The 13003-nt window shown below is 37.6% G+C and overlaps 1 protein-coding gene and 1 long non-coding RNA gene across 2 annotated transcripts; one reads left to right on the forward strand and one right to left on the reverse strand.

Moving 5' to 3' along the window:
• Positions 1 to 1161, reverse strand: LOC141834275 (uncharacterized). The gene is made up of 5 exons (XR_012602312.1): positions 1086 to 1161; positions 901 to 966; positions 683 to 832; positions 449 to 579; positions 1 to 324 (listed from the first exon to the last, which is right to left on the reverse strand). It is a non-coding gene; the product is annotated as an uncharacterized LOC141834275 (long non-coding RNA).
• Positions 1162 to 4757: 3596 nt separating this feature from the next.
• Positions 4758 to 12445, forward strand: LOC141846265 (uncharacterized). The gene is made up of 2 exons (XM_074734280.1): positions 4758 to 5027; positions 11998 to 12445. Exons 1-2 carry the CDS (start codon positions 4862 to 4864, stop codon positions 12282 to 12284), a joined length of 453 nt encoding a protein of 150 aa, XP_074590381.1. The 5' UTR covers positions 4758 to 4861; the 3' UTR covers positions 12285 to 12445.
• Positions 12446 to 13003: the final 558 nt, after the last annotated feature.

A 13003-nucleotide genomic window follows, 5' to 3' on the forward strand; every position in this document is an offset into this window, starting at 1 on the left:
CATTAACTACTGTAGCCAAAGGATTTATTTTCCTTATATTCAACACAATTATTCACGAGTATTGTATCTTTGTAACCCAAAATTTGGATGCTAGTACGAAAAATATTACTCTCTGCCAGCTTGCACTCGCACTTCACTTTCTACGTATACATCATAACCTTACAAGTCCCAATTGGGTAGTGCAGGTAAAAACAAAGAAATTTTTTTTCACAAACTGTTCAGAAGAGAAAAATTTACTCCTGTAATATAGGATAGCCAGATTCCTAAGAAACTCAATCCTGACTAGACAAGCAGCTCTTCTTCCTGCTCCTTCCGCTCTTCTTCCTGCAAAGATGCATCATCAATTAACACATGAAGAAAATGATTTGTAAATCCAACACATGAAGAAAATGATCCCAAAACCCAATCTAATTCTAATCTGATTGATATTTCAATAGTCAAATTTTACCTGTCCAAAGACTCTGCCTTTCTTTTGATATCGGTAGAGAGAAGAATAGGATTGGCATATTTGGCCAAGGCATTCTGCTGCTGCTGTTTCTCCCGTAGCCATGCTTCTGCTTCGCTACACTCACTAACCACCTGCAGAACATGCATCATCATTACTTAAGTTTGTGACGATATTCTAAGTGGACTTTAAAGTGTTTTATCAACTCCTTTTTCAAATTGAATAGAAAAAGGTTACCTTCTGCTTCTCTGCTAGATCAATGTGATCAAAGTTGGGATCGTTTAACAAAGCTGCTGCTCTGAAACTATTGATGCAATGAACAAGTTGATCAACTGCTGGACCTCTGTCTGTCCACTCCCTGTACCGCTCCTCTATCGGATTACCTTGCTGCATTGCGAAAATGCCATCGGATTGTTTACACTCATTGACAAGAAGGTCAAATGCAAATATTTTACCTTATGAAGTTCCTCGAGTTTAGCAACATAAACACCCTTAGTTTCATCTTCGCCGTCTTCATAGAGCTAGTAAGAATGATAGCAGTCAGAAAACATATCGATATAAATTTCATGAAATTGAATAAACTGGACTAGAAATTTAACTATTTTGCTAATAATGTTGATGATACAGGAAATTTTTCTACCTGTCCAATTGATCCCAGGTTTGAGTTACATGTTCTGCATTCTTGCGGTGGAAAATACACCAATGTGACAAAGCTGTTGATTAAATTAAGTCAAGGATTTGAATTCTACAACAGAACGATCGAAGATAATAAATTCCATAAAAATCATACTGACACTTGACGCATTTCTCGACACTCTTACCCTGGTTACTTGGAAACTTGCCTGGAACATTTTGGCCATCTACAGAGGGCTTAAAGAGGGGGCTTGGCGAGCAGGGGGCTTGGCGAGCAGAGGGCTTGGCGCACGCGGCGAGCAAGCGCGTGGAGCAAGCGGCGAGCAGAGGGGCGTCGTCGAGCAGGGGGGCTTGGCGAGGAGAGGGGCGTCGGCGGAGAAGATCACGATCGCTTAGGGTTAGGGTGGAAGCGGGGAAGAGAGCGAGGAGGAGCGATCGAGGGTTTGAAGAGGGGGCTTGGCGAGCAGGGGGCTTGGCGAGCAGAGGGCTTGGCGCACGCGGCGAGCAAGCGCGTGGAGCAAGCGGCGAGGAAGCGCGGGGAGCACGCGGCGAGCAGGGGGCGTGGCGAGCAGAGGGGCGTCGTCGAGCAGGGGGGCTTGGCGAGGAGAGGGGCGTCGGCGGAGAAGAGGCCGATCGCTTAGGGTTAGGGTGGAAGCGGGGAAGAGAGCGAGGAGGAGCGATCGAGGGTTCGGGTTAAGCTTTTGGCCACGCGCGCGCGGAGAGGCGGAGTTCCCAGCCACGTACGCATCCACGTCGGAGGCGCTCACGAGGCGCTCAGGAGAAGGCGCTCAGTATAACAACTCTGTATATATATATATATATATATATATATATATTTGTGTCCCAATTTCAATATGACAATTGCGGATTTTGTAAAACACATTAAGATTATGATACAAGCTAAAGGCTATGGAGAATTTCAAAGAAACAACATTCAATTAGACATAATCTTTTTAGGAAAAACAATGAACAATATTTATAGCATTGACCTCCGTATCTGGAAATTACTGTAATCCAGAATTAGGAGAAAGACTTTTTAGTAAACTACCAGGAGAATTAGGAAAAGAAATACATAAGGCCTGGACAGATATGAAAGTATCACCACAATATGACAATATAGGAGTACGAGTACAACATATAATATCAATATTAAAAGAAAAATGTACTTATATACAAATCCAAAAGCAACTGAAAAATCAACAGTATGGATTTTGTAGTCAAATTTATACACCTCAACAATATGGGTTAACCAGACAACAAAATTATCGCAGAAGACCTAGACCTGCCATACAGCCAAGACCAAAAATGAAACACAAGCAAACCTACTATTTAAGGAAAAGTAAAATCAGAAAACCCTATTTAAATAAAACTAAACATGTTAGAAGATTTAAACCACAAAAGACATATACCAATACAATTACTTGTTTTGCCTGTAACAAACCAGGACACTTATCATCTGCATGCCCTAATAGGAAAAATTTATACACAAGAGAGGCCAAATTAGTTTCTTGCACAAACCTAGACTTAATAGAAGTACAATCAGATGTCTCAACAGCCTCTTCAATCTACTCAATAGTCATTATGGGCCTCATCGTCATCCTTATCTTTGATTCCTTTACAGTAACCCGTAGTACAATAATGCAATACTTTATTTAGTGGATGGCTCCCCGAGGCTCAATCCAGCTAATAAAGTAGGATGATAAGACTAAAGTAGAGAGAAAAAGTCTTCTTTACAGAGAGAAGTTTGTCTTGTTGTAGAAGTGGCTGTCATTCTGTCAATCTTGAGTGGCTGATGACTTGTCTTGATGTCCAGCTATTGTCATTCCTGTCAATCATCCATCATGTTCTCCAAGTTCTGTTCTTCTGTAGGAGTAAAGGATCCTGGGCCAGAAGAAGAAGGGCCTGGTAATGGAGGTAGCCTGGTAGAAGCCATATGGCTTCGGGCCAGATAAGCATTATTGACCAGAAGAAGAAGGACCTTGAACTTGAACTTGTGCTGGCTTAGTAAGGCAAGGCCTAGAGCCATATGACCTGAAAATTAGCCGGGGCATAGTTTCTTTTTGTTCTTTACAGGTGAGGCTCACTGGACTAAGATGAAGAAGAAAGTAAACAAGAAACTTTCTACCTGTTCTCTCTAGATCTAAACATCCTCTCATTAACTGTTACTATTTACTGTTGTCACTATTCACCGTTAAAAATTCATCTACTACTTTATGCTTGTTGTTTACTGTTTTCTGTCTTCTACTTGTTAGATTTCTTACCTACTGTATTTTACTATTTCTATACTTAAAAAAAAAAAAAAAAAAAACCCAAGAAAAGACCCAAGAAAAATTCACAAGCCTTGCTTGATGAAACAGAAGAACAATTACTCCTGGAAAACAAAAAGTCCATGACAGTCTGGAATAAACCAGGCAAATACAATACATTGGCAGAATTACAACAAAAACAAAACAAAGCCCTGCCATCTACCTCTACAGATACAACGATTATGACTCCAGAAAGTTTGAGGCTACAACAAATGATGTTCGACAATTTTCATGGTCTTCCTATTGACATAAGAACTTACATTAATATATATATATATATATATATATATATATATATTTGATGTTCTACGCGATCGGCGTTGCACGACCTTGTGCATGACACAGTTGACCCATCGTCATTGCCGCCGCCCTCATCGCGCCGTCCGACCACCGCCGACCGCCGACCGCCGACCGCCGACTCGGGCTTGATCGACGTGCCATTCGCTGGTGCTTCGGCCGACGTCGGATTCGACCGGATTGTAGTCGGAATCTGGTGTAATTTGGTCGGAAACGCAGTCGACAGTGGCGCGCGTCAATTTCCGACCAAATTATGGTTGAATTCCGACCAAATCGTGATCGAAGACTGGCCGAGGAAGGACTGGCGTGCGACGGCGGTCCTTCCTCGGTCGGTTCGACCGCGATTTGGTCGGAATCTGATCGCGATTTGGCTGGAAACCGACGCGCACCACTGTCGACCGTGTTTCCGATCAAATTGCGTCGGATTTCGATGACAATCCGATCGGAATCCAATGCCGGCCGATACGCTGGCGAGCGACGCGTCGATCGCACCCGGATCGGCGGTGGCCAGACGGCGCGGCGGGGGCAGTGGCGGGGGTCGGGCGCGGAACACTATGCATTTCCACATTTGGACGGTCAGATCTGCACATGATCCCAGACAAGATAAAAATAATTTGAATCACTGAATATTATAATATATTGTAGACACTTGATGGGTTCGAGTTGGTTATACAAGGAAAATCCGGATGATTAATTATGCTTTTCAAATTATGTTTACCTATTTTAATAAATTAATTATGATTTTCAAATTAAAAAAATAGCATGCATTTCTTTATCATTTTAAAATATTAAATAATTTATAAATACCCTTCAAAATTAAGATTTTTAACTATTATAAGCTTCTAAATACCTTAACTAAAATAGTTATGTTTAAATAATTTATTTTAATAAAAAAATAATTGCAATGGTATTTAAGGAAGAGGAGATTTTTTTTTTTGGCAAACAATAATTATAAAGAGCACTTAATGCTATTGTAAGTTGTTGGGTTGTAAGGAGTCGGGCCGTTCGGCCCAAAACCAAGGGAAGTGGACAAAAGTCTAAACGGGTGTCGGCAGCTACCGCCTCCCCCTAGCGCTGCGGAGTCTAGACAATTCAGAGTGGTGGGAGGGTAAGGAGAGAAGCGAGAGAGGGGCGATCGATTGATCGACAGAGCAAGTGTGGGAGGCGGCGAGGATCATCGATGATGACGACGACGGCGACGAGGATTGATGGAGTAGTTGGGACGGTATTCATTGCGTTCTTGCTCTGCCGCGCTGCGGAGGCGTGGACGGGTGAAATCCGTGGGAAGGTGGTCTGCGATGTGTGCGGAGATTCTTCCATCGGACCCGAGGATCATGTATTGAAAGGTCGATTTCTCGTCTTCCTTCTAATCCTTTATATTCTTGTAATTCTTGCTGCTATTCCTGTTGGATGTCCAATTTCCTTTGTTTGTTCAAGGTAAGTATTAGCCATAATTCTGATAAGATGTGATTCTTTATTTAAAAATTCTTGAGAATATTAGGGCATCAGCAACTGTAAGATTAATACATGAGGAAATAAAATATTTAAAGATTATGTTAATAATAATAATTTAGACAAAAGAATAAAAATCATCAGGATGCAAGTAATTGTTGTTTTAAAACTCGATGATGCGACCAAATAATTTCTTTTTGAGAAACTTGTGTGATTGTATCTTTCAACGTTAAGCAGTAAACAGAGTGCACAGCTAAAACTTGCTAAAAATCAGAGGAGCAAATATAATTCTTTTTTTTTTCACTACTTCTTTTCACCAAATAAAATTGAATACTCCAAAACGAAAGATATTATATCTGAAGAAGGCTTAGGAAGTTATAGTGGGTAGCCAACATTGGTCCATCCGATGGCCACATGGTTACCTTCTCATGCTTTGAAGATGTTTCAAAAGTAATCTTTAAAGGACACAATATTAAGACCAAACCAAAAAACTATTTAGGTCACAACAAAAAAGACTAAAAAAGAATTTAAAAATATTATACTTGATGATAGTTTTTTGAATTTTCAGATAGTTCTTACACATAACAATTACTCTTGCAGATTAAATGTTATCAATTAAGAATGTGCATCTTTCATTTGTTTCCCTTATCTATATCCTTGCGTTGAAATATTCTAGAACAAGACTTTTGTATGTTCACAAAGCAAGACATTAAATATTAGTTATTTTATTAAAAAAAGAGAATTTTTGAAGCTGGGAATTAGAGATAAGCACAACAAATGAGAGTGTTGTAAAATGAAGCAGTGGCCAAACTGTGCTGGTCATGTTCTGATATTTGGTTTTTTAGTAAATGATGGCAACTTATCTAGATAAATCCTGATTTCCCCTATTTACCACGAATGTGTTATCTTCAGAATGTTTTTGGGAGCAATGCCAATTGTATCCTTGGGCGTAAATAAGTTTAAACTGATCAGGAGCTCAAGGGCATGACTAGGCAATCATTGAAACTTGGGCTCTCCAAGGTGACTTTTTTTAAAAAAAAAAATTAAAAAAAGCAAGGTGTTCTCCTATGTGAATTGCCATGTAATGATTGATCATGTGTCAAGTGTGCCCTTCTAATCTTTCAGAACATTTATTTGAATGCAAGGCCATTCTAGGACTGCCAATGATATCCTGAAAGCTATTGTTAAAGCTCGAACATTCTAATGACTCAATCTACTCTATTCCATGTGGCCCCCGGGACATAGCTGAGTTGGTTACGACGGAGCAGAATTGTAAAAATAGGCAAGGGTTCGAATCTCGACGAAGCCAAGACAATGCCCTCCTCCGTTATTGCTAACTGCAACTTCTCGATTTACCTCCTCACAGATGGTCGTGGAGCCGACCGTGTGGGGCCGCTGGGGTGGCGGATTCCGCCTTTTACAGAAATATATGTTGGCATGTGAATTTTTTAAGTCACCTTTGTATTTGTGAGCAAATTAGAATAGTCCAAGTGTCATCTACAGGAGATACAAATTTATTAATGCAATCTATAAATGATCATTAATAATATTAAATAAAAGCATAGAATGTTTACATGTATATATAATAAATATATTTTATTCCACCAATATTATATTAATAATTATGATTTGTTCTATACAAAGTTCACCTATTAAATTGTATTTAAAATGAAAATTTTACAGGATATATATATTTTAAACTCAGTTCATTAAATTATTATATTTTAAAACAACTTTAAACTTAATTTCAGGGATCTAATTAAAATTACTATCTTAAGAAGTTCCTGATATATTGTATCAGTACTATGAGCTAGTTAGCATAATAACTGAAAAATTAAAAGGCTTAGAATAGTAGCAGTTCTACAAATAAGATAAGGGTGTGTTGGCAAAGGCAATTCTTATCATTCCTTCCCTAGATCTGACATTGCTTAGTAAGAAGAACCTAAACAACATTACCAGTAATCCTGGGAAGTCCATATTTATCTGATTATAGTCTGATCTTTTTCTTTCACTTTGTTTAAAAAATCTTATCAAAGATTACAGTTTCAAGGCTGGGCACCATGCTTCCTACACTTATTTTAGATTATTATAGCACATTTCTCAAAGGAAGATTTGTTTAGAGACAACATATTTTTGATGTGATTAATGATAATGGACGAGTGGAAAGAATCTTATTCTACTGCTTGATGTAACTTTGTCAATTGTCTAAAACCAGCACCAACTACCGGAGCAACAGTTGAAAATCATAGCCAAGGGTATTGGATATGCATTTCCATCAAGCAAGTGGAGGATTTCAAGCTGTAGTTTGCTGTTTCCAGTGTTGAAATATTCTTACAATTATAATAATGCATGTGCGAACGGATTTGTAGAAGCCTTCAATAATAAGACCTTGTCAAAATAGTGGAAGAAGATAGTGACCAGGAAAAAAAAGATTGGTACAAGCGAAAGGATCTTCAAAGCACTATGAGAATGTAGAACCACATACTGAACACCAGCATTTATGGAAACAACCCTTTTAAAAGCGTATCCAAGGAACTGGCAATCTTCACTTATAGACATAAAAGGCCTTATTTCTGACTGTTAATTACTTCTAATGAACGAATACATAGCCTGCCTGAGCTGAATTTGTGACAAACAACAATAACTAGTACCCATTACAGGAAGTCGGTGATTGATGCTTCTCTCTTGTACGATTGTTCACTATCACACTATTGGTGGTGGTCTCTTCTATCCCATAAGCCTTTTTTCAATTGTATTCCTAAAGGCATATATTTTAAGTGTTTTGACCTTCATTGTAAGGTTCCATCTCAATCTAATGGGATTTGTATTTGATTTTCAGTTAGGGCCAAGCAAGGGAATGCAAAGGAGAAAATGTGCAAGGTTCCATACGACTCTTAGTCATGGTTTTCGCCCCCCTCCCCTCTCTTTCTGATATTGTTGAAAAGGATTAAGCTTTGCAGTTGGTGCGGCAATAGTAAATTGTTCTCTTGTAGACTTTAGGTAGATCCCAACAATGAAAGAAAGACTTTTTTGGATCCCATATCTGTCATTCAACTCATTTTTGATACTCAAGCATCTAGTGATCCCAAAATTCATTAATCTGCAGGCTGTTTACTCTTTGATCAATGATTCACCCACCACTAGATCAATGAAGAATCTCTCAAAAATCCACTTTTTGATCAGTGATTCACCAGCTTCTACATTTAGGGATCCCACCTTATTCTCGTACCTGTTAACTTGGCTGATTGACACGACCTAATGGCTTGAATATGGATTTTTTTCTGTATTTTTGAAATCTTTTAAAGGATAGTTTGCTACCTGGGATTAGAGAGTTTTTGAGGACCTGCTCTGTGCCTGTGTTATGGGGGTTGATTAGAATTGTGTTCATTTTAGAAAAAAAAGTAGGAATCATTTCTTTGCAAGATTTCACCTATTTTGTTATGTAACAGGGTATGCAGAATTCTTGGAAAGCACTTGGTTAACAGGATGAGGGCTCTTTTGTGTTATTTGATCTCTTAGAATCAAACTGCTTTTCTATCTGGGAGGAATGTGCACAATAATATTGTGTTATCAAAATTGACTTGCAAAAAACATTTGATAGTGTTTTAGAGGGTGTACTCTTGGCTATTATGTAGATGATGGATTTTCATAGACTGGAGCTTGTTTGGCATTCCCTATTTTCCACTGTAGTCTTAATGGTGTTGATTCAGATGAGTTCTAGGACTGGCACTGGTAAAGGGCAGAAGGAACCTTTTCCGCTTATCTGTTCATTATAGTGTGGCAACATTTAGCCATGATTTTGAATCACTATATGGAGGATGAGAAGATTTCTTCTTGTAAGGTAGGTGGAGTAAGATGTCATAGTTATATTTGTTGATGATTTGTTAATTACTATTAAGGCAGCTCATAAACCTTGTTTGTCAGTAAAAGCTATCTTGGATCTATTTTGTATGACTAATTAGAGAGTAAACTTGAGTGACTCAGAGATCTTTTTCCTGCAAACTGTTGTAAGGGCACTGGTAATAGAAGGCATTTGGAGTTTGAGGGAAGCTATCTTTGAAATATTTAGGGGCTTATATATCTCCTACTAGAATACCTATCAGTAATTAGAATTTATTGGCAGATAAGATATCTGGTAAGGTAATCTAGTGGAGGAATAGATATATCTCAACCTGGTAGAGTTGTTCCTGAGTAACTCTGTTATAACTCTATGGCTGTACATTCATTAACTTCTGATTGCATTAACAGTTGTGTTGTGGATAAGCTATGGTTATAATTCATTAACGTAGTTCTCTTCTCATGCAAAGATTTCTTTTGGGATCAAATGTTAAAACAAGGAGTTTAATTTGATTAAATAGAAGGTGGTCATTAACAGGAAAGCTACTAGGGAGCACGGTGTGACGGATGTAAGTCTAATGAAGTTTGTTTGTAATTCTTAAAGGTTTCTAACCTTTTTAAACAATGAGAATTATAGTTAGGTGAAGATTCTGATGGGGAAGCATGGATTCTTCCATTCATGGCAATCGGGGTGGTAAGGGAACTCTTCCTGGGTATGTGGGAGTTAAGGGACTGTTAGGTGAAGCTGAATGGGAATAGGCAGAGCTGTAATAGTTGGGACAATCCTTGGATTGGGTCTGTCGCAATTTCTTGGTGGCCTACCTAAGCGAATATGGAGAAGAAAGGTAGTTTCATAATGTCTGAGCTTCTGCATGGCAAGTACTGGAATGAGGTGGTACTTGGTAAGCTCTTTTCTACTATCTTGGGTAGGGTAGTTTTGTCCATACTAAGATGGCTTATAGCTACTTGAGGGTCAAAGGCTTTTGTATAGATGGTGAGGAATGCCGAGATTAACTGAAAGGATCTTTGGCTGCCAGAAGTCTCTCTAAGGGTAGAAAAATTTGTTTGGAAGGTGGTTTATGGAGGTTGGTTGCTTCTAGATTTGTTTGTTCTGTGGTTGGTGTGTTTTGTGGATGTTTGTTTTAATTGTAGAGCTATTGGTGATGATCTGAAGTATTTAATCATATAGTGCTTCTAAGATGGTTTGGAAATTGATGGAGGAAACAAGGGTTGGAGATTTGTCTTTAGATGACTGGAACGATGGTAGAAGGCTTGAGGAGTGGAGTTTCCTTAGTTGCATAGTGCTGAGATGATAGCTTCATAGCTTCCATTACAGTTGTGATATGGTTCATTTGGAAAAATAAGATCAATAATAAGTATAATGATGGAGTTTGGAGTTGCTGAGGAATGTATTCTCTGAGGTGTTGCCGAGTTCAGTTCCTGGATTAAGATAGATTGTGTATGGATTAATGGGTTCTGTTATAGGAAGGAGATCTGAACCAGCTACAAGGATTCATGAGACTGAAGGTTCTGCATAGATTTTTTATGATGTGCTTTTGGAAGTTTGAACTGGATTTGGCTGCTTTTGGGTTATGTTAAGGCTTGGTGAAGGTGTTATTGCTGGCTTTGAAGCATAGTGTGGAGTTTGCTAAAACTTTGCTTTCTTCCGAAGTCTTTACGTTTTTTGATTCCAAAATAATTATAGTGTTTAAATGAGGAGTCCTACAGTTTTGTTTTATGGTTCCTGATATAATGCAGGTTATAAGTACTGATTACTCTTTTCTTTTGGATGGTAGAATGAAGTGATGGGAGGCTGGCTGATTTGAGGAAAAGTATCATGTGGATTTGAAGTTTGTTACTTACACTAGGTTCATCGTTAGGCAATTTCCTCTGAACCAGATGGAAGATTTGATGTTTGACCGGAATAAAGGAGAGTATGGAGGGATTTTTTACACTCGATTAAATAGTCGGATATGAGGATTTTCGAATTCGGGTATGGAGGTGGGTTTGGTAGAATCCTACCCATATCCAACCCAAATACCTGATTAAATTATAATATATATATAGAGAGATATACTCTACTCATCCATCCATTGGCAACTCATGGACATCTACTGTTAAAATTATTTTTTTTAAATTCTCACTTCCTTTACGTGAGAGTGATAAAAAAAAAAGAAAAATATATACATGATACTCACGGGGTGTGTAATATAAGATGTGCAACATATAATTCCTCTATATATATATATATAGAGAGAGAGAGGAATGATATGTTGCATACTCCGTGAGCACCTAGTATTATTTTTTTTTTCTTTTCAATTTTCACTTCTTTTAGTCTAAATACTATACCTTAAATCTATACCCTACCTTAAAAAAAGTTTTAAAAGAAATATAATACTAAATGCTCACGAGGTGTGCAACTATATATATATATATATATATATATATATAAAAGATTTATTTTTCCAAATTTATCCATTAACATGAATTTGGTAATTTTTATCTTTATTTTTTTATTATTTTCTTAAGAATTTGATAATTTATCCATAACTTTATCACAATAATTTAAATTTGAAAAAAAAATACAATTGTAGGTGATAATAGGATATTTGAGTAGGGTATGAATATTTGATCCTCCGATAGATATGAGGATAAATATGAAAGTTGAATACCAAATGGGGATGGGGATGGGGATGAGGACGAAGATAGATATAATAAATGAGGATAAGGATAATGGATGTGAAATCCGATCCACTGCTATCCCTATTCATCGTCCAGCATAAATTTCCTTATACCGTGTGTATACATTGATATATATGAATAAATTTGAACTAGCTCACTAGCTTGACATAACCATTCATGTCAACGTCAGTTTTTCTGTCCAGTAACTGAATCTCCAATTTTCACTGCAATCTTGTTTGTTCAGGTTCTGTGTTGCTTAAAACAAAATATTTTATCTTGTCGAGGTGCTTCTCCGTGACTAGGCATGAGATAATCTAAATAAGGTATATGACATTCATCTCTCAGGTGCTGAAGTGGCTGTCCTTTGCATGACAAAGTCAGGTGAGGTTTTCAACTATCAGGCCTTTACCAACGCCAAAGGCATTTATAAAATTGCTGAGACAATGCCCGAGAGTGATCGCTGGGTCTCTTGCCTGGCAAGGCCTATAAAAAGCTTCAGTGAAGATTGCACTCGAAGGGGAGATGCACACTCCGGAATCAAGTTTTCCTATAAATTGCCATCAGGGAATTCTCACAATGTAAAACCGTTTCTGTATAAGCCTGCTACAGCACCGATGTATTGCTCTGAATAATATTTTCTTGTATGAGGATCAAGGGTATGCCTACTAATTATATTTCCAAACAAGATGTATATGAATTATAATTATCCTTGTAAGAATTAAGAAACGAACGTTCTTATTTATATGCCTGTAACTTCACAATATTTATGGAATTTCACTATCTGGTTAAACTCTGATAGATGAGTGAGGTTAGCAAAGAGGGTAGGGCATGTAAGCCAAGATAGATTCAGTGTTGGGAATGAATTGGAAAATAACCAACATATCAAGTAAATTAGATTGGATATATATTTATTAAAGCTTTAGAGTGTTTGGTGAACTAGCATTTCATGACTAGTTAGTAAGTTGGTATTATTAATACTCACACCCTCCAATTTGATACGTCTATTAAAGGAAAGATTTTATTATAATACTTTTTTTAGTAATCTAAATTTATTTAGTAAGTAGGGATTAAGACTCAAACTTGGGGAATGACCACAAGGAGGTTTTATAGTCGAGCAACGTGGACCATCTAGAGTAAGAATAGGAGCAAAATAGACACCAAAGCAAATTCTTGCAAAACTCAAACCGATTATTAGATATTGTTAGTAATGTTGCAATGAAAGAAAAAAGGTAACATAATAGTTGCAACATTAAGAAAAGATTTGAAGGCAAAATGCAATGATAAATCTTGAATTGAATTACAATGGGAAAACTCGTATTGAATTGCAACAAGAGTACTTATATTCAGTTGT

This window comes from Curcuma longa, chromosome 1, assembly GCF_044706935.1.
Source record: "Curcuma longa cultivar G26 ecotype Majalengka, Jawa Barat chromosome 1, ITB_CL_G26_1.1, whole genome shotgun sequence".
In the NCBI taxonomy this organism is placed as follows: domain Eukaryota; kingdom Viridiplantae; phylum Streptophyta; class Magnoliopsida; order Zingiberales; family Zingiberaceae; genus Curcuma; species Curcuma longa.